Source organism: Suillus subalutaceus (genome assembly GCF_016647625.1).
Source record: "Suillus subalutaceus strain FC151 chromosome Unknown DFJ58scaffold_196, whole genome shotgun sequence".
Taxonomy (NCBI): Eukaryota; Fungi; Basidiomycota; class Agaricomycetes; order Boletales; family Suillaceae; genus Suillus; species Suillus subalutaceus.
The window spans coordinates 42,172-61,678 of record NW_024540445.1 but is presented as its reverse complement, the minus strand read 5'-3'; the positions used below and the strand labels follow the sequence as shown (position 1 = coordinate 61,678).

At 46.1% G+C, this 19,507-nt stretch overlaps 6 protein-coding genes across 6 annotated transcripts; all 6 read left to right on the top strand.

Annotated features, from left to right (window-relative positions):
• The first annotated feature begins 2,428 nt into the window (after positions 1–2,428).
• Positions 2,429–3,813, top strand: DFJ58DRAFT_818535 (Alpha/Beta hydrolase protein). Its single transcript, XM_041391866.1, has 4 exons — positions 2,429–2,726; positions 2,812–3,009; positions 3,065–3,456; positions 3,518–3,813. Exons 2-4 carry the CDS (start codon positions 2,883–2,885, stop codon positions 3,746–3,748), a joined length of 750 nt encoding a protein of 249 aa, XP_041237014.1. The 5' UTR covers positions 2,429–2,726; positions 2,812–2,882; the 3' UTR covers positions 3,749–3,813.
• Positions 3,814–5,230: 1,417 nt separating this feature from the next.
• DFJ58DRAFT_846982 (uncharacterized protein) lies at positions 5,231–6,032 on the top strand (the record flags this gene model as incomplete). The annotated part of the gene is made up of 3 exons (XM_041393386.1): positions 5,231–5,246; positions 5,306–5,473; positions 5,575–6,032. The coding sequence occupies 3 exons, from the start codon at positions 5,231–5,233 to the stop codon at positions 6,030–6,032; spliced, it is 642 nt and encodes a 213-aa protein (XP_041237013.1).
• A 1,915-nt stretch (positions 6,033–7,947) lies between these two features.
• DFJ58DRAFT_719098 (uncharacterized protein) lies at positions 7,948–11,364 on the top strand (the record flags this gene model as incomplete). Its single annotated transcript, XM_041384569.1, has 14 exons — positions 7,948–8,002; positions 8,451–8,740; positions 8,792–8,914; positions 8,978–9,010; positions 9,069–9,130; positions 9,200–9,248; positions 9,305–9,443; positions 9,670–9,755; positions 9,803–9,963; positions 10,022–10,092; positions 10,300–10,355; positions 10,423–10,629; positions 10,696–11,025; positions 11,080–11,364. The coding sequence occupies 14 exons, from the start codon at positions 7,948–7,950 to the stop codon at positions 11,362–11,364; spliced, it is 1,947 nt and encodes a 648-aa protein (XP_041237012.1).
• A 684-nt stretch (positions 11,365–12,048) lies between these two features.
• DFJ58DRAFT_735001 (uncharacterized protein) lies at positions 12,049–12,810 on the top strand (the record flags this gene model as incomplete). Its single annotated transcript, XM_041386572.1, has 3 exons — positions 12,049–12,223; positions 12,331–12,659; positions 12,712–12,810. 3 exons carry the CDS (start codon positions 12,049–12,051, stop codon positions 12,808–12,810), a joined length of 603 nt encoding a protein of 200 aa, XP_041237011.1.
• A 472-nt stretch (positions 12,811–13,282) lies between these two features.
• Positions 13,283–13,783, top strand: DFJ58DRAFT_846979 (uncharacterized protein; the record flags this gene model as incomplete). Its single annotated transcript, XM_041393385.1, has 1 exon — positions 13,283–13,783. One exon carries the CDS (start codon positions 13,283–13,285, stop codon positions 13,781–13,783), a length of 501 nt encoding a protein of 166 aa, XP_041237010.1.
• Positions 13,784–15,947: 2,164 nt separating this feature from the next.
• Positions 15,948–19,507, top strand: DFJ58DRAFT_734999 (uncharacterized protein; the record flags this gene model as incomplete). Its single annotated transcript, XM_041386571.1, has 6 exons — positions 15,948–16,179; positions 16,240–16,541; positions 16,594–16,759; positions 16,782–16,816; positions 16,868–17,399; positions 19,038–19,507. The coding sequence occupies 6 exons, from the start codon at positions 15,948–15,950 to the stop codon at positions 19,505–19,507; spliced, it is 1,737 nt and encodes a 578-aa protein (XP_041237009.1).

The window sequence follows — 19,507 nt, the reverse complement described above, 5'->3', positions numbered from 1 at the left end:
AATCAAATCGAGGCGATGATTATTTGCAAGTTACCCAGCAGATATCTATCTACATATTGTAAGAACGGACTCGGATCGTTTAATCCCGTGGAACCAATTCACGTCGACGCCATGCGCTCCACCCGAACCCCTCTTCTGCTCCACTTTGGCTCAGGCATGTACTCCACTTCAGCTCCTTTGTGTTAAAAATTATAGTCAGTGTCTGTCACAAGCTCGACGTGGGCGCCGTTCAAACCTGTGTTGGGTCAATGAACAACATGGTTTTATTAATGCGTCGAGGCTGAACGTTGCATCGCACACTGGACACTGTAGCAAGAATACTTCGAAGATCGCACGGGCACCGCGCCCAAATCATATGCGGCGTTCAAACATTCTTCGTGAGTCACTGTGTTGCGATCTCACCAACAACCCTTGATCCCATTGGTATCCCTGGATGCACATTGTCTTTGCACTGGAATTTGGGCTGAAACACTTCGATCAATCAGATATCATTCCTCAAATCTCACTTTGGCGATGTAAACACTGGATTATGGTATATCATGCATGAATGCGATTGTTATCCGTCCACTAAGTTCCTCCGCTCGCTCGCTCCCATCTTCTGATAGTATGACCTTTCTCTACTTTGGTGTATGTACCTTGTATTTCAATATTTACGCTTAGCAAGTCCAGGTTTTGCTGACTATTCTAGGTGCGCCATGGTTGAATGGGATATGCTGTGTACATTTGGATGTTTAAGCTATTGATGTTGCGCTCATTATCCATCTCTCATAATCAGGATATACATGCTGGGTGTGTATCCTCGCATAGGCTCTGTTTCTTTCTTGTGATGGGCAGCATACAGTCAGTGTTCCAACAATTTCGGCGACTGGCACAGTGAGCATTCCACACCGATGCCTTCCATTCTTGTCCAACAACTGAACTACCATACAGGGATGAGATTCTCGAACAACTCGTTGATTAAACATAACGACTCCTACAGTTGTGAGTTTGTTTCAGAGTCTGCGATCTTCCGAAGCTGATAATTTATGTTACTGGATTTATCAGGCCTTATCATCTACGACGCACTTAATTGGATGGGTGAGGTTGTAAATGTAATGCTGGGCGGTGAGCTATACACCTCCATGACATTTGACTTGACTTGGAACCCTCAGATTTATTTTTGTCTCGCTGAGATATTCTAGTGGCAGGTCGTGCAGATGTTTGTGCTAGGACCACGCCTCATCCTCAGTGTTCGAGAATATCACGCTGAACTCGTGGCCAACTTTGATACTGCGACCGCTATGACTTCAATTGCTTTTTAGGAGCGCGTCCATGTATCAACTAGCAGCAGTGTGTAGCGCAGGAGATGCTCGATATTATTTATTTGCAATGGGTGGGAAGTGTGCAGGGAGCGGGAAAATGTACATTTACTTCAAGGTTGTTCATTCAAAGCGGCTTGCCACTTCAGGAACAAATACAACGGACATAGATGAGGGTGATGGAGGTTAAATTGTCAAAACCCGTCAAAAACGAGGTGCCACGTGCACCCTCCAGTTCATCAATGATCATAATACCAAGTTAACTACGAGTGAGACGAATGAATGGCACCAGTATCATGCTTAATGCGGCAAACATAGTTCTTTGGCCCAGCCTGTCCGCTTCAGAATCCAGGAAACCGAAGCCCAAAATTTCAATCTGAAGGAACGAGAAGACAAATCTCACCACATATCCGAGTGAGTTCATCATGTGAAGTTGTTTAATGCTTTCAACTTTGATAGATGCATCATATGCGCAGATGGCAGCGACAAAACGAGTGCATAGTAAGTTAGTGTAAATACACCTCACGTCGCAGCAGTTACCGCAACAGTTGCAAACTTGCAGCATTTTCACGATGCCCGTATCCAAGCTAATCGCATCGGCAGAGACTCGACAATTAGGAGGCTTACTCAGGCTTGCAAGGGTGCGGGAGTCTCACAGGCACCTGTTTCCGCATGCTGCACTTGCAAGAGGTGAGAGGTCAGCGAGAGATTATGGGAGTTGCGTGAGGTGCTTGCAGGTCAACCGGTCATCTGCAGCGGTCTGCAAGCAAGGAATGCACTGAGTGTGACACGAATTTGCAGGTATACCTAGGTATACTTGTAATACTAGAAGAAGCATCGATCGGACTTCCAAATAAGTTGCGGCAAATCGGCAAATCGAACCGTAACCTATCGTCCACCATAGCCCTGCACGTGGAATTCGTGTTTCTGGAAACACAGGTGCGTGGCTTATTTGCCTATAATACCTGCATACACTGACACCTTGAGAAATCAACTATTTATCTTGGCAGGCTTTCAATGCTCGTCGTTTTTAGCGAAGCAGGCCTCACCATCGACGGCTGTGGATGAAGTAAAGACCAGACTCCGGAGGACACGAGTGAGTGAGAATGGAACGATGGTGAGTTGTTCGCTGAGAAGGTAGGGAGGAGATGTAAAATGTTTTGCAGTGCTAACATAGAAGCCGGGCTGGTCAGGGCTGCCCCTCTGGCATACTCCCTGTGAAGCGGACTTATGATCCTATTTCGAGAGTGGTGAGATCAAATTCTCCTTCATAGTTGACCCCAGTGGTTCTCGATTTAAGCAGACACGTCATATCGCTGCAACCGGTTTGCCGTCAGCCGCAGGGCGCTTTGCTTCGATGAAGGGGTCATTCGTGGCATCCCTTAACAGAGGTATAAGCCCTTGTCTGAGTGTCATATGGCTATTCCGGTCAGTATGAGTTGTACGCCCTTAAATGCACACTTACCTACATGCCACTTCCCTATCTAACTCCTCCCTCGATCTCGGAAGTCAGACTTGAATTCCGAACTTCTTCATTCATACGGGCTCCGCTAGCAGAATTTTGATCATCCAGGCCATATTAGCATGTATGCGTCAAATTCGGCGTCTCAGTGGGGTTCTCCCACTGCTCCTAGGAAAGCTTTGCTTATTCATGGATTGATTTCGTGCTCGAGTTCATGGGAGGGCGTCGCTCAGCTATTAGTAGCAGAAGGTCAGGTTTTGTGATACTATGGCGATTGTGCTCTGTTTTCAACAGGCTTTCACAGGGTTCTTCGTCGTGGCTCCGAATCTCCTTGGGCATGCATGGAGACGGGGCACTGATTACCGCGTGTCCACCCTTGCAGAGGACCTCCGACCATACTTCATCAACGACACGTCCTACGATGTGGTTGTAGGTTCTTCTCTTGGAGGCACAGTGGCCCTTTCGCTCTTGCCATTCTTGCCCAAAACGAAACAAGTCACTGTCATACTCCTCGATCCCCCCCTCGAGAGGGAGGAGACAGTCGAAATGGATAAAAGTTGGGTTCTGGATGCAATTACGAATGTCAAAACCGCCGAGGAGCTGGTTGATGAGTTTGGTTGGTCACGACGTGACTGCGTGATAGCCGCACTAGGAGTTTCAATGTGCGACCGCACCACTGTCGAGGAAATCTTCTCGGTAATATTGCAATTATGGACATGGCGAATGTTGCTGACACTTCTACCGTTGTTGTGAACAGCATAACAGGCCGTGGTCTTTCAGTGGGCTGTTCAAAAACATCCCCCCTCATGTGAAGGTCACTGTGCTGGCAGGAGATCCGGAGGCTGGTGCTATTTGTCTTCCAGAGCACGTCCCTTGTAACATTGAGAGACTGAATGTCAGAGTTCTTCCGGGCATCGGCCACGCCATTCAATTAGAGCGTCCAGAAGCTATCATGGACGTAATCCAACTACCGAGAGCGAAGCTTTGAGCCGTGTGAAGGAGAGGCAGTGTTTCATGGTCTAGTTTGTGTCTACGACTTTTTGTTGGAACCTAGGTCTCTGTTCGTGGATGTGGAGAATTTGACAGTTGATCTGGACCGCAGCATTGATTTGCTCGGGCTGCAGAAGGACTAGCAGAGCTGGCGGTTTTGCACCTGTGCAGAGATCAAATAGCTCCTGCGAGTGGTGTCTCATGAGTCGAGGGCCGGATGGAGCATTTGAGGAGTGCACAGTGACACCAGTTCTAGTATGTGTGACACGAGCCGTTGCGATGTGCGGAGGCATCAGTCGAACGCACCCGCCAAGCAGGGGATGAGGCCTGAGGTCCCCAACACCCAGCAGTTGATCTGGATGATTTTGATTCTGATTCCCTCTCTCCTTTGGATAGAAAAAGTTGAATATTAATTCCTAGACGATTGTTACATAAAATGAGTGCACTCCATATCTCAAAGCACTGACAAACTTCAAGTCGAAAGAACATCATATAGCCCTAACCTTAGGTAAGGTTATATGACCTTTTTGGGAACCCGGTAATTAAAAATTCCTTGTATGAAGTTTCCGATACCGACCATAGATGCGCCTGTAGTCTGCCAGAGTGGTGTTCGCTTCTTGACCTCACAGCCTATCAAGACACCTCTTTCTGACACCAGTAACGATAGAACCATCAAGGTCCACTTGATCTGCGGGTTCTGTGAACTATCCAGCAGAATGGATAGCAGAAGATTGATAGAGACTCGAGGGCAGAGTCATTCTTGACGCCGATGTGATATGATTGTAGCGGAAAGGGCCGGCTCGGGAATGCTGCAGACGTGCATCACTTCATTGACAGTTTGACCAAGTGAACATTGTTTCTCAACTGGTAGGAAGGTGGTTCTTGTATTAGCATCGTTCTCCCGCTTGACCTGTACGCTGAGACCAGATTGCTCTAGTCTTTATCGCTCAAAATACACGTAATGCAACCGTACCCTGAACAATTCCCTCTCCGTATCTCAATATGCATACTGTCCTTGGTTCGACATCTCGACCCGTCGCAACTATATAGCTTGATGGTGCTGTCAAGACCATGGAGACAGCACAATATGTTTATTGGAATTTGGTGCTGACGACTTCAAATGATACAATTTGACGTCAAAGTGAATGTGCAAACATAGTGTGCAGGCAGCAATATAACTTGCTATTGTAGTGAAAGGGCCCGCAACATCCATGACCGCAGGTGAGGGTCATCGCTTGTATGCCATGAGAAGTGTTGGCTGGTATCAGAGTCATTTCAAAGCCGCACCGAATGTGTGGCATACTATTTTGGGAGTGGTGAGATTATATTTTCCTTCATTTACCCCAGTGGCTCTTGCATTTAAGCAGACACGTCATCTCACTGCAACCAGTTTGCCGTCAGCCGCAGGGTGCTTTCCTTTGATGAAGGGGTTACTCGTGGCATCCCTTAACAATGGGATAAGCCCTTGTCTGAGTGTCATATGGCTATTCCGGTCAGTATGTGCTGTATGCCCCTTAAATGCACAGTTTTCCCTACGTGCTACTTCCTCTTCTAGCACCTCCCTCGATCTTGGACGTCAGACTTGAATTCCTGAACTTCTCCACTCATACGGGCTCCGCTAGCAGAATTCTGATCATGCCAGGCAATACTAGCATGTATGCGTCAAATTCGGCATCTCAGTGGGGTTCTCCCACTGCCCCAGGAAAGCTCTGCTCATTCATGGGTTGATTTCGTGCTCGAGTTCATGGGAGAGCGTCGCTCGGCTATTAGTAGCAGAAGGTCAGGTTTTGTGATACTATCGCGATCATGCTCTGTTTTTAACAGGCTTCACAGGCTTTTTTGTCGTGGCTCCAAATCTCCTTGGGCATGCATGGAGACGGGGCACCGACTACCGCGTGTCCACCCTTGTAGAGGACCTCCAACCATACTTCATCAATGACACGACCTACGATGTGGTTGCAGGTCATTCTCTTGGAGGCATAGTGGCTCTTTCGCTCTTGCAATTCTTGCCTAAAACGAAACAAGCCACTGTCATACTCCTCGATCCCCCCCTCGAGATCGAGGGGACGACCGAAATGTATAAAAGTTGGTTTCTGAATGAAGTTGCAAATGTCAAAACCACCGAGGAGCTGGTTGATGATCTTGGTTGGTCACAACGTGACTACGTGTTACACGCACTAGGAGTTTCAATGTGCAACAGCACCACTATCGAGGGAATCTTCTCGGTAATATTGCAATTATGGACATGGCGAATGTTGCTGACACTTCTGCCGTTGTTGTGAACAGCATAACAGGCCGTGGTCTTTCAGTGGGCTGTTCAAAAACATCCCCCCTCATGTGAAGATCACCGTGCTGGCATCAGATCCGAAGGCCGGCGCTGTTTGTCATCTGGAGCACGTCCCTTGTGACGTTGAGAGACTAAATGTCAGAGTTCTTCCAGGCATCGGCCACTGCATTCACTATGAGTGTCCAGATGCTATCATGGACGCAATCCAACTACCAAGAGCGAAGCTTTGAGGTGTGCGAAGGAGAGGCAATGTTTCATGGTCTAGTTTGTGTCTACGACTTCCTGTTGGAACCTAGCCTCCGTTCTTGCGGGGCGATGGTTGAAGGTCTCTTTTCAGAGCAATCTGAAGATAAGTCTCACTCGCGTCTTCAATTCAAATCGTTTGTTTGCATCCCTAGATTATCTATGGACTCAAACATCAGCTTCTTTGCGCTCATGGGTAGTTTTATACTGTGCGCGTCAGACTTTTCTACGCCAGCGGGGCGGTTTCAGGGATGTCCCCGTCCTCTTGGTACTTATGTTCACCACTTTACCCAATCTTCCTCCTGACACATACAAGGCGGTATTCTGGACCAGTCTAATGCCGCACTTATAATTCTCAGTCATGGTACTTGTCATACACTTCACACTTTTGTAATGATATTCAGATGCGGCATTCTCGTGGTCAACGATGGAGCTAGGTGGCCGTTTCAGAGCGGATCACGAGCCCGCGAGCGTTGACGCGTGAAACATGGCCTTTGTAAGCGGGCCCATGTGCAGATTCTCCAAGACGGGTGCTTCGATCTTAACGAAGCACACGTCTCACTCCTCTCATTCTTAAGGCTCAGCTCGAGAACAGATTCTCCATTCTTTCTTCGTCTCTGCGCTCATCCCCATTTGCGCGTCGCTCGACGTTTTTGTTCACCCACCCACCTCCCTATCTTATACTCCAGCGTGGTTTTTGGTCTGGGTTCGTGTGTTCTTCGGTCCCTCCGGTCTACGCACGTTCTCAGACATATCACGCTCCGAAGGTCTGTTTTTCTTCATTCCCAAAACTCTTCGATTCCGAACATCTCGGCTTCGGATTTTTGTCTCGGATCACGTGATCCGCCCAGACTCCCGCCCTCTTGCGCTGGTCGGGCAAAAACAGACCTTCCCACACAAAAACCGAATCAATTACTTCTACTGATTCGTTCCTCAAAACCTCACCTCTCATAGTCCTTTCTCTTCCTCTCTCGTAGTCCCTTCTCGTCGACTACCGTTCTCCAATTTCAATATTAAGTTCTTGCGACGAAACGATTATATTGACAATATCTCAATTTGCACCTTAACCACGCAATCATACAAAGGTACATACTACACAAGTTGTTTCACATTGCACAACCATGAATGACGCGATCACATGACCTGCACGTGTCGTGTGTCGGAAATCTCCATTGGTCCCTTGGAAGTGTTCCATATTGGGACATCATTTATGCACATGACAACTACATTGGGTCCGTATTAAGGTGCTTACAAGGAATCTGTCATCACTTACAAGGACCATGGTGTATTTTTGGCACCTCCAAGTTGCTTCCAAGCAGGTCAATTATTCTAAGTTCATCAGAAGCAGCTGGATAAGGATTCAAATCCAGATTCAAGTAATGATTCTGATAACTGTTGACTAAGTCTTATGTCTTATCTTTGTTGTCTACCTTCATCTCAGTCATCTCCTCCCATTTGATTGTACTACACTCTTTGACCCATATTCTCCCTGTAATACTCCTGCATGGCGCTGAACAGGAATACAAATGGAGGACACAAGTATATATTACCCTCGTCATCCAACAATCAAATTCCTTGTCAACACTGCAACAAGCTGTACTCATTGCGTGGGTTATGGTCTCACGAGCAAAGCTGCTTGAGGAGACGGGAGAAGGACAAGGACAACGATGATTTTGCAGTGCTTGCAGCGCAGGCGGGTAGAGGAGCAACTTCAAAGGAAAGGTATGTCGTGAATCAATATTCTCATATTGACAAGTCGTACTGATATCAAGCACTTAATATCACCATCAGAGGCGCGCCGAGAGAGAAAACACCTTCACAAGATTAAGGAACAAGATACAGTGGCCAGTACTGGCCCACATGTCCTGTCGGTCCCTTCAGCATCACTCCTGTCTGACGATTGGACAGAGAATGTGCCCAACGACTTGAACGCAGGTGCAATGTCATTCGCGATGGGATCAGATGTTGTTGATGCAATGAGTGTCGGTGGAGACTCGTGACAACGTGCATATTTTGACTGCTCATGATGCGTTCCTCACTCAATATTTTCACAATTCAGGCGCGGATTCAGATTCCAGTATGGCATCGTCTCATGGCCCCACACCACCTACTCTGTCCTCGCTTGCAGCTGAAACTTCAGTTCCCTCTGGCCTTGATACATTCAAGACAGAATATCATCTGAAATCTGGTCGTGCAACAACTATAGAGACTTTCTCTACCTTCGGGCCCAAGCAAGATCAATGGTTGCCCATCATCGACGAAGAACCCTGCCAGCCGTTTAGCTGTCGTGCAGACTTTGAGTTTGCCGAACTCGCACACAATGCTGCCTTGAACAAGGACCACACAGATGAGCTGTTGCGGCTCATTTGGAGAATCACTGAGGGCCACGCAAAACTCACGTTCAAGTCCCACCGCGATGTTTCTTTGGCCTGGGACAGGGCGGCCTCTCAGATGACACCTGTAAGAGGAGAACATCGCATTTCCCCTCTGTAGCTACCAATCTTTTTATAGTTCGAGAAGCATACTATCACTGCTCGACACAAACGGGAGGACCTCACATTTGATGTATATACACGCCCATTGTGGGACTGGGCCTTGGACTTACTACAGGACCCATTACTGGCACCGCACTTTGTTTGGGACGCTCAGCGGTTGTACAAACATGATGGGGCGCATTACGAGCGCTTCTACCATGAGCCTTGGACTGCAGATTGCTGGTGGAATGTACAAGTATGACTTACTTTTTTGTACTCTCATTCATGTGGCTCTAAGTGGTGTTGTATTATAGTCATCTTTACCTGAAAACGGCGTCCCTTTTGCCTTCATATTGTATGCAGACAAGATGCATCTGTCTTCTGCTGGGACCATTGAAGCTTATCCGGTCTTCACTTGATGTGGGAACTTGCCTGTTCACATCAGAAATACTGATGGGCTGGGCAGCGGATGGATGGTTGGCTGGTTACCAATAGTTCGTCTTTATTAACAGTCTTAGTCTTGTCAATGGATCGTGATTATTTTAAATAGGTACCTGAATACTCTAAGGAGGATGGTAAACTGTCTTATGTGAACCTCAAACAGGTTGTATGGAACGACGGGTTTCTCAAGCTTCTCGAAACCATCATACTCTATGCCAAGACAGGATATGCACATCTATGTTCTGACGGTATTGTTAGGTGGCTTTATGCATTCATTTTGCTTTTGTCGGCTGATTATGAAGAGCAGTACATTTGTTATTCTTTTGATGATAATAATATTCTGATCAGTTGCTACTAGATGTGTCATGGCGCTCATACGGGGGACAAACTGCCATTGCCCTTGTCCAATCTGCCTTGTCCCATCGGATAAGCTCTACGACAACACATCTACTTACCCAATCTGATCGCCTGAAGATGCACGATCTTGTGTAGAACTGTGGAAGAAGGACAAAGCGGCTGGAGAAGAAGCATTAAAAAAACGGGGCTTGCGGCCAGTTATGGTTGGTGCTCATTATGTCCTACAAACATTACTGACTTTTTTCTTAAGAATGTCTTCTGGCAGATCCTGAATTCTAACCCTCACAAAATGATCTCGCAGGATCACCTCCACGTTTATCATATTGGGGAATGGGGGAAACATTTATTTGGTGAGCTCAAACGACATTCAGCGGCTTTGGGACGCAGTGCCGAGAAGAAGATTGATGATCAGTGAGTTGATTTATTACACTAATCTGTGCACTATTCAATTTTCTTCAATTGGTTCCAGGTTTGCTGCCTTCACACGTTGGCGCAATTTGAATCATTTTGATCGTGTCACCAACATCACCTATAGCAATGGTAACAAACTTTGAGACATTTCCAAGGTATGTCATTGACACGTTGATTTGACAACTAAATCTTCACTCAAATTGATTCGGATAGCAAATCTTATATACCACTCAGAACGTACTCACGCACACAGATGATGAAGCTGGCAATGCACTTTTATGGTGCATAGCGAGTTATTACATATCAACATGTACGTATCACTTGACATGCATACAGAGAGCACAATCCAAGCAGGAAAAGCGGAGGTTCTGGTGTTTCAGACGCACTTAGAGGTATGTTTTTGTGTTGGATTCTTCACAATAATATACTGACAATAGTTTTGATTCAAACGTGATTTAGGACTACATCGCAATTATCGAGGAGACTGATCCCGACGCAACCAAGAACTGGAACTTTCCCAAGATGCATGCCTCAAAGCACATTTTCGATGATATCATCACAAAAGGTGCTGCTTGCAACTTCAGCACTCGACCAAACAAAAAGCAGCATGGGCCGATCAAGCGCTGGTACCTACGGCAGACCAATCATAAGGATATCGCTAACCAGGTGTGTCATTGCCAAGAAGTTTGCTTCCCATCAATAACTAATAAATTTTGCATATTTGTATTATAGATCCTTGTACTTGACCACAAGAGCTTTGTTGCTGAGTTTATTCGCAGCCGTATTGAATTTTGTGATGAGGAACAACATAAACTCACGCTCTCACGGGAAGAACTTGAAGACAACGACACTGACGACGAGCCATTCAAAGCTCACTTGCATCTCAGTTTGCCCCTTAGGACCCTCACCAGCCTAGCGCAAGTGGAGGAAGACAACAGGTCAAATTGTGCCTTTGACCATTTCAGGAAGAAGCTCGCAACGTTTCTGAATCACTTCCTGCCCTCCCACAACATACCATTACCAGACGGAATACGGTGGCTGAAACTTTCAGCACATGACCAAGTAAGTCTCTCCTTCACTCTGAAGTACTTAATCGGATCTCTGACACTTCAAAAGGTTCACGAACATCACTATCTCAAAGTCCACTATGAGTCTGCTGCTACCTGGAAGATGGCCACTGACTATCTACGATGCAGTCCAAGTTTTCATGGCCACAAGCGTTGTGACTGTGCTCTAATCCGCACACAGGACAAAGATGGCCATGACAAAAACATTTTTGTCAAGCTATTATTTGTGTTCAAGCTTACTGTCGGCAACCACACCTTAGATCTTGCTTTGGTTCTTCCCGTGGATGCTTCACCACATCGGCGCCTCCTAGATCGAGACCTGCAACTAACTTGACTACGTGCATGGCCTGCAGCTTCGTCTGAATTCATCACTCTTCATTCCATTATTCGTGGTGCTTTACTTGTCCCAGATTTTGACAACCACGGGGATTATTTTCTCGTCAACTATGCAGATACTGATATGTTTCTTCGCGTCCAAAGGAACCTTATTTAGCTTATCATACCAACACATCCTTCTTCTTTTCAAACGCGCTCTTTCTCTTCACTCATCACTTCCATCTGCAACAACACTTACTCCATTACAGTTACGCTCTTGTCAAAGGTTGCCCACTTCATGCTTACATCAAAGTCTAAGGTTTGTCCGCTTCATACTCGCACCAAAGGCCATCCACTCACACTCGCATCAAAGGTCATCTGTGATGACACTTACTCCAGGTGCCGGTCCGCTTCATGCTCGCATCCAAGTAAGCTCCTTTCACCATCTCCTCGCATCTGCCATCATGCTCACCTCCAACCAGGGATCTCAGAAGCATGAAGTCGTCATCCGTTCTTTAATTTGCGCTTACACAACGTGGATACACAATGGCTATTATGTTGCTGATAAGGGTACATGTTATCCTACCACCTTATTACATCCACAGGGTCTGACACTATCCAAATAGTGCCAATTTAAAGCACACTCGACTTAATCAAGATGTTCCCAGGTTGCTCTTTGCTATATCCTCTGACTCAAACCACCATGCCTCAGCACCATCGTGCCCATGGCGAGGACTTCACTCAAGATCTTGCGAACATCGATAGCAGCTCCGCCACTGACTCAACAGATTCTGATGGTGACGAGTCCAACAATGATACAGATTTACTGCAAGTTCAGACCGCAATTGCAGCACCTCCTCTTAATGCATCTGCTGAAGGTATCCGCAAGGCAAGTCTTTATATTATGTATGAATGATAGTAGCTAATCAATAATCTCTTATAGGCTCTTGAACTCGCACACAAAGACTACTTCTAGACATGTGAGGAAAGTATCGGGAGGCTCTGAAGAAGAACGCTCTTCTCGAGGCCACACTTTCAAAAGGCCGGAAGACGAAGCTTACTAATAAAGACCTTGCGCTCGCCGCTAAGGAAGATATCATCAAGAACTATGGGTGCAAGTTTTCTGTAACACACTGCCTCTGGGTTGAGACCACCATTTTTCCCTTGCGCACACCACCTCCCAATATTGATCTCACGAGCAAAGAGCAGTGGCTCTCTCCGATGTCAATTCAGGATGGTGTTAAAGCCGAGCTCTTTCGTTTCATTCTGCCTGCGGACCATGGCATGATGGCCCATAAGAACTTCAGTTCTCATGTAAGTACATCAATGTATGAATTGGTCTCACTCCTGCTGATTTTCTTTTGAGTTTGTCAAAGGCATCAATAGTGTTCACGTGGAAATGGTTTCAGATGTCAAGTCCTGCGCAGCTGCCATTTTCAATCTTGATGCAAAGTTCTTCATATGAGGGTATGCACGGGATTCAGAGCCTGCATGCCGCACCTTGCTCCTTAACCCTCAAGGTGCATACACGAAGTTTGCGCCAGTGCTCTTCCCTCACCCAGAACATTTATTCTGAGACGACTTTCTGAAAACTGTCAAAGCTCGTTTATGTAGGCTCTTTTCCTTTCTAACTTGCACATCCTGAATAACCTCAATAGATCCTAAAAGCATCGCTTTTTGGGCGATCCTCGCTAGCTGCCAATGCACCCCCAACACCCAAAACCAAGGCTAAGATTTGGGAGTTGCTGTTGTGTCACTCCAGGCCTCATTGCAGCAGCAGCAGTTGTTGTAAATCTATTCAATCTACACTGCAGAATACCTACTAAACTAGGTCACAGGCTATCTTTATTCTTTCTGGCGACAAAGAGCTAGTCGAGATAGGCGATAAATCCTGAATCTCATACAAGGAGTACCATAACTATTATCGTCAATCTCTGATGACCGGTGGCGCCTGGGCAGATAGTGTTTACACCTTCTTCAACAACTCCCTTTTCGCTACTTCTTCCTCTGCGACTACTCTCCTTGGAGACTTGAGGGGTGGGAATACTTTGCACGACACCTGGGAACAGGATTTCGAGCGCGTGATGGAAATGGGAGGTGATCTGCCAGAACCTGATGTTCCTCGAGCTGCATCACCACTCTCTGAAGAAGATGCCCCACTATCAACTGCTATCAGTGTGGCCATTGACAAAACACCAATCATCGTTGACACACCTCAGTCTATATCTGCAGCTATGCAAGGTCTTGCTATGGCAGAGGACCGCAAGCTATTAACACCACCTATTGATAACACAGCTGCACTCAATGAAGGCTCGCAGCCACCCATTCCTCTCGTTCAGAAGCCTAAGCCCAAGCCCAAGCCCAGGCGCAAGACTAAGGCTGGTACTGGTGCTGAGGGTGCTACTGCTGAGGATCTTGAAGTGCGAAGGTCTGGCTGATCGAAGAAGTAGCGGATTTTTGACTCAATCGGATTCAGATTACAGTTTACATGTATCTAGTATATTCATGATTCACTATGATGTTTGTCTCAGCCACACTCCTTGGTAGAGACTTTGTTTTCGTTGTTGGGTGTTCTCAGTTAGCATTACATAATAATCCTTGCCAGTAAATTGAGTTGAACTTGCACTTGGTTGCAACCTTCACAGACAACAATCATGTCATTTTTCTGTCAACGATGGCAACAACGCAGCAACAGTTTATTAAGCTTGACGGTACATTTAAATTTGTTTTGATTACAGTTTTCATTGACTTTGATAATACTTTCTTAGGCAACGGTCTGGTCAGATATCGAGAGCACACTGTAACAAGTCCTGAGCGAACTTGAATTCATTACCTTGGCCCATTGAAAGGAACAACACAATGCCCTACAATCAAATGCTTGGGATGCCACTGTGCAGACGCACGTCCAAATTCTGCAACTGGTAAGCATCATCTGTGTCGTCATTGTCAAATCCTGACCCAGCTGAGATCTCTGTCACAAGTCCCTCAACCTGCCGTGGCCAATGTCGCTTCTCTGACAACCTAATATCAATACCCACCTCAACCTGCATACCCTCGACGAGCTATGCAGTCTACATTCCCACCTCCAGCATCACAACAATCTCCTTCTACTACTTATACATCACCGGTCCTCTCTGCATTCCCACCTCCAGTATCACAACAATCTCCCTCTACTACTTATACATCTTCCCCCTCACCATCCATCCATCAACTGTCAGCACCTGGGCAGTCTGCTTTCTCTGTTTGCCATCTGAACTGGTCCTCTCTGCATTCCCACCTCCAGTATCACAACAATCTCCCTCTACTACTTATACATCTTCCCCCTCGCCATCTATCCACCAACCTCTGAAATGGTCCTCTCTGCATTCCCACCTCCAGTACCACAACAATCTCCCCCTACTACTTATACATTTTACCCCTCACCATCCATCCATCAACCTCTGAACCGGTCGACTCTGCATTTTTATCGAGCATGAAAACTACAAGTGTCCCATCAACTGACATCGCTGGATTGAGCACGCCGCACCGTGATCTGCCTCCACTCCTACTCCTCGAGCATGCAATTAAGAACGGCAAGGTGTGTTTCATTGTTAACTGCTTCTCTCTTGTGTCTGTTCCACCATCTGGGGTTGGCACTGTTGTCTCCAACTGACTGGGATTATTATTTCTAGGAAATAATGATTGTAAAGGTGACCGGGATCTCAATTTTGAAAGAAATGGGAGAGATTGGAAGGAAAATGGGATATTATTAATAGCGCTATAGCCTATTATTTAAATTATAATTAATGGGTCCAAATTTGCTTTTAGCCTTGGAAGGACATTTATCACTTGCAATGAGTTCCAATCAGGTAAAGTTCAAAATTTTGCCCTTGCATTGGAATGGTCTTGGGACCCACTTGAAAGACTTCCTATATCACTTCCAAGCGGCGTCCAAAATTTCGGGTTGTCTTCCAAGCGAGTCGTAATGCTGCCGGCAAATTGAGGCCTTCCAATCCATTTTACAGCTATTTCATATCGATAGACCAGAATCTGGAAAACTCACTTAGCCACTTTTGTTTGTTGTTGGAGCGACACCAAACAGAGGCGTGCACGCTAGCTACTTTTGTAAATCTCTAACCTAACTTGGACTTGTGGGGCTTGTGTGGCACTGCGGGGCAGTGACGAGACCCTGGAATTGTACTGCACGCACTGACCTGTGACCAGCCGCACATGGTGGTGGTTATTACCAACTGCAGGTGACCTTGTCAAGAAAACGAAGCCCTCGCCATGCAAGACACTGCAATGTTGTCGTAGGTAAGTTTTGGTCATCATAAAATGAGCTCCACTTAGTTTCTGCAACCCTAGCATTCTAGCGAGATCACCGTCTCTTTGTCTCCATCGAAAACAATGGTTTTTTGATCATCTGACAATGTTGATCCATCCGGACATGTACTCAGGTTGTCTGTGGTATATTATCCTGCTAGTGAGGGGTGAGTTGCTGCATCAATCATCTTCAATATATCTGACTCGAGCCCTAGTTCTCCAAGCCAGAGTCCTTTCATTAATGAGGGCCAACACGAGATCCTTGAACGTCGCTATCCCCGCGCTGGTTATTGGTTCAATATGCTTCTGATGCATCCTTTCATTCATGGTCCTCCGAGTCAGCATATGCAGACTCAATTCCAAGGCCCTGCTGGCATGCCTCCATTTTCGCTCCAAGGCCCTGCTGGCATGCCTCCATCTTCGCTCCAAGACACGCTACTACATAATCCTGCCAGTGATATGGTCCATCAAGAGTCAGCCACCACACCATCAACTCAACAGCAACGCTACCCTGGCGCAAATATGGTGGTTCGTAAGTACATCCACTGTGTTGTTGTACAACTAGATAATATCTAACTTTGTGTATTGCCAGCTACCACGAGCATTGATATCTCTGTACCATTAAATACTGGAGTTGTCGGTGGACGTGTCAGCCGTGTCCAAATCCGCCTTCCTGTCAATATTACATTCGAAGACTTTTTTTCACGCATTTGTGCAAAGATGGACCTTGATCCAGTGAATGCCGAACTCGGGTACAAGTTTCACAATGATCGAGTCCGAGATGCCCCTCATCAGCTCTCCAATGAACAACAGCTTCAAGAGGCATTTGAGCAGGGCTGTGATCTCATCAAACGAGCTCGAAGTCGGCGAGTAGTTCTTGAAATACATAACCTGGTAAGAGAATACTTAGTGATTGAGTATTGCTTACTGACTAGTGCACTATTAGAAACCAGCTTGTCAAGCACCCTCTGCCACTCTTTCTCGTCGTGACGAAGCTGTCAATGACAACCAAGACCCTCCGACCTGCATGAGCTTTGCTGCCGAGTTGCAAGAGCTCAAGAATAAGCTCGACTGCGAGAAGCATGGCAAATTCTGCTATATCAATCCTATTAGTGGTGACCACTGAAGCTCAAGATATCTATAACCTCACCCTCTGGGCGAAAAAGATAGTAAGTGACAGAAACTCGTAACAGTGACATTTGACTGACAGGTATTTGAAGTTCTTGGCAGAGGCTACCTATGATAAACCCCCGGAGATGGCTGCCTTTCACCATGTTCCAAAGAAACGTCGATTATCTTCAGCAAACGGCCCATCTGCTAATAGTGCAACTCCTACTCTTCTGGTCATTCATGTCCATATTCCACCTGTTACTAAGGAGGCTCTCGGTGATACTGGTGGCCGCCGTCGAGTCAATACTTCCCAGGGTTTTGCAACAACTTTCCTTTGCCATGACGAGGATGATGAATTTATCACCTACCCTCCCATCACTGACGTCCTTTGTGAAATGGATGTCACGATGCCACTTTTGCATATGTCCCAATACGAGGATGATCTCCTCAATCATGGGGTTGCATATGTCAATAGCATGATTGGCCTATCGGATGAGTTTTTCGTCAATGTTGTTGGTATGCCCATGGGTGTCATTCGGTCATTCCTGAAAGTCACTCATCGACTCATTCAACACGCCAAGAAGGGCAAAGGAAGGGCCACTAACAATGATGATAAAGAGAACTATAGTGCTCAGTGCTGCTGTAAGCAAAGTGTTGAAATTTGAACAAAGCTCAAACATTTGAAGCCTTGATTTGTAGTTGTCAAGTAGTACTTGTGGTTGTACGAAATATTGTATTCTCATCATGATCATGTACTAGCTGTAATTGTACATTATCAATCACATCAAGTATCCACTGTCTGCAAACCATCCTCTAACTTTTTCCTGTCACAGATGCAAACACTGCTTCCCACAGCTAGTGATGGAAAAGTCCGGTTCGGTCTGGTGTAGAGACTCGCGTTTCTGTGGGCTCATATGGGCTCATTTTATGAATTCTGGCAACTGGCCTTTACTGCACAACTCGCACCATCATCCGTATGCGACTTCTATCATGTTTCTGGTCATTCCACACACAACGCACAGCTTTCCCACGAAATGCGCCATAGGCGCGCTACTTTCCCACACAACGCGCAGCATTCCCGCGCGCGCTTAGCGCGTTTCTCTCGCACTTGTTGCCCTACTCCGTATGCAACTTCTGCTATGTCTCCAGTCATTGCGCATACAATGCACAGCTCTCCTGCAAAACGCGCCATAGGCGCAACACTTTCTGTCACAACCCTTATAATGAATTAACGCAGGGGCAGAGACTAGGACTCAAACAAGAATATCACAACAAGGAGGAAAGGATAGCAGGGACGTCTTAGGATTGCTAGCAGTAAGCTAATACAAAAGAGGTTTGAACTGAAGAACTACTGACTACAACGAGCTACCTATATACATATATTGAAGCGGAGACTGAATCTGAATCTGAACTAACTAGCCAATCATTAAATAGAAAAGGGAATCGTATGATGATCTAAATATAACTACACCTATGATGTCATGAAATGTGTTGCAGCTGTGCAAGAGTTCTCGAAGGTTCTAGAGTCACGTGATTTAATCGCCTGTGAAAGGAAGTCGAAATCGGGAATGTCGGAGATAAGAGTAGTGGGCGCTAATGGAATAGAGAAGTTCGGAAATGTAAAGGATGGATTCAGGTTAGGGTTTGTGAAGGTTATTGGTACAGACGCTGACTGAGCGTTAACAACGGGCGCTAATGTCGGGCGCTTAACAGGTGTTTTACGAGTGTTCAGGAAAGAATAATGATTTGTATTTGAAATTCGTGACATTTATAGACAGAATGATTGGGTGTCCTGGCTGCCGATAGCAGAATTTTCACATAACAATGCAGTCACAGTAACCAGTCACAGTCCATTCAAAGTCCTCTATGGATATAATCCCGAATTCACCGTATCTCCGAACTCTACATCCCTTATTCCCGCCGCCGATGAGAGAGCAGATCAGATGAGAGAAGCAAGAGATGATGCGGAAAAATACTCTAAAGATGGTTAATGAACGCATGAAACGCTTCTATGACCGAGGAGTTAAAGACGCACCTCAGTATCAAAAGGGAGACAAGGTCTGGCTAGACGCAAAAATATCAAACAATGTCGTCCGAGTCAAAAATTGTCAGATCGTCGTCTTGGGCCCTTTGAAATACTAGAGAAGACCGGTGAAGTGAACTACAAATTGAAATTGCCAGAGAGCTATAAGATTCACCCGGTTTTTCATGTGGAATTGCTTACTCCATATTACGCATCTCAATTGATCCCTCATTCTCAACCCACCTGACCACCTCCAGACATTGTTGACGATCAGGAAGAATTTGTCGTAGAAGAAGTACTTGATAGCCGACAATTCCGAGGAAAAGTGCAATACCGAGTAAAATGGAAAGGATATCCGATAGAAGAGTCGACATGGGAGCCAGAAGAAAATGTTAAAAACTCCCCGATTCTAATTGCAGAATTCCATAAGAAGAACCCCACGGCTGCCAAACCCAAAAGAATTCTTGGATCTATTCTCGATATGGAGGAATTCAAACAATGGAGAAAGAAGAACATCCGACCATCTTACATTCACGATGACGCTCATCCTAGAGAGGGGGTAATGTCACGAATTCCAAACACAAATCATTATTCTTTCTTGAACACTCGTGAAACCTCTAAAGACATTTGTGAGACAACCGTTAAGTGCCCATCACAAGCGCCTGTCGTTAGCGCTCAGTCAGCATCTGTACCGATAACCTTCAAAGGGCCCAAGACGACGATCTGA

What these genes read in the sequence shown, in the direction of transcription:
- DFJ58DRAFT_818535 (XM_041391866.1), top strand. Translation starts at nt 2,883, where the DNA reads ATGTATGCGTCAAATTCGGCGTCTCAGTGGGGTTCTCCCACTGCTCCT. An exon ending in TCAGCTATTAGTAGCAGAAG is followed by an intron (nt 3,010 to 3,064) that starts GTCAGGTTTTGT and finishes AGGCTTTCACAG; the next exon opens with GGTTCTTCGTCGTGGCTCCG. An exon ending in CTGTCGAGGAAATCTTCTCG is followed by an intron (nt 3,457 to 3,517) that starts GTAATATTGCAA and finishes TGTTGTGAACAG; the next exon opens with CATAACAGGCCGTGGTCTTT.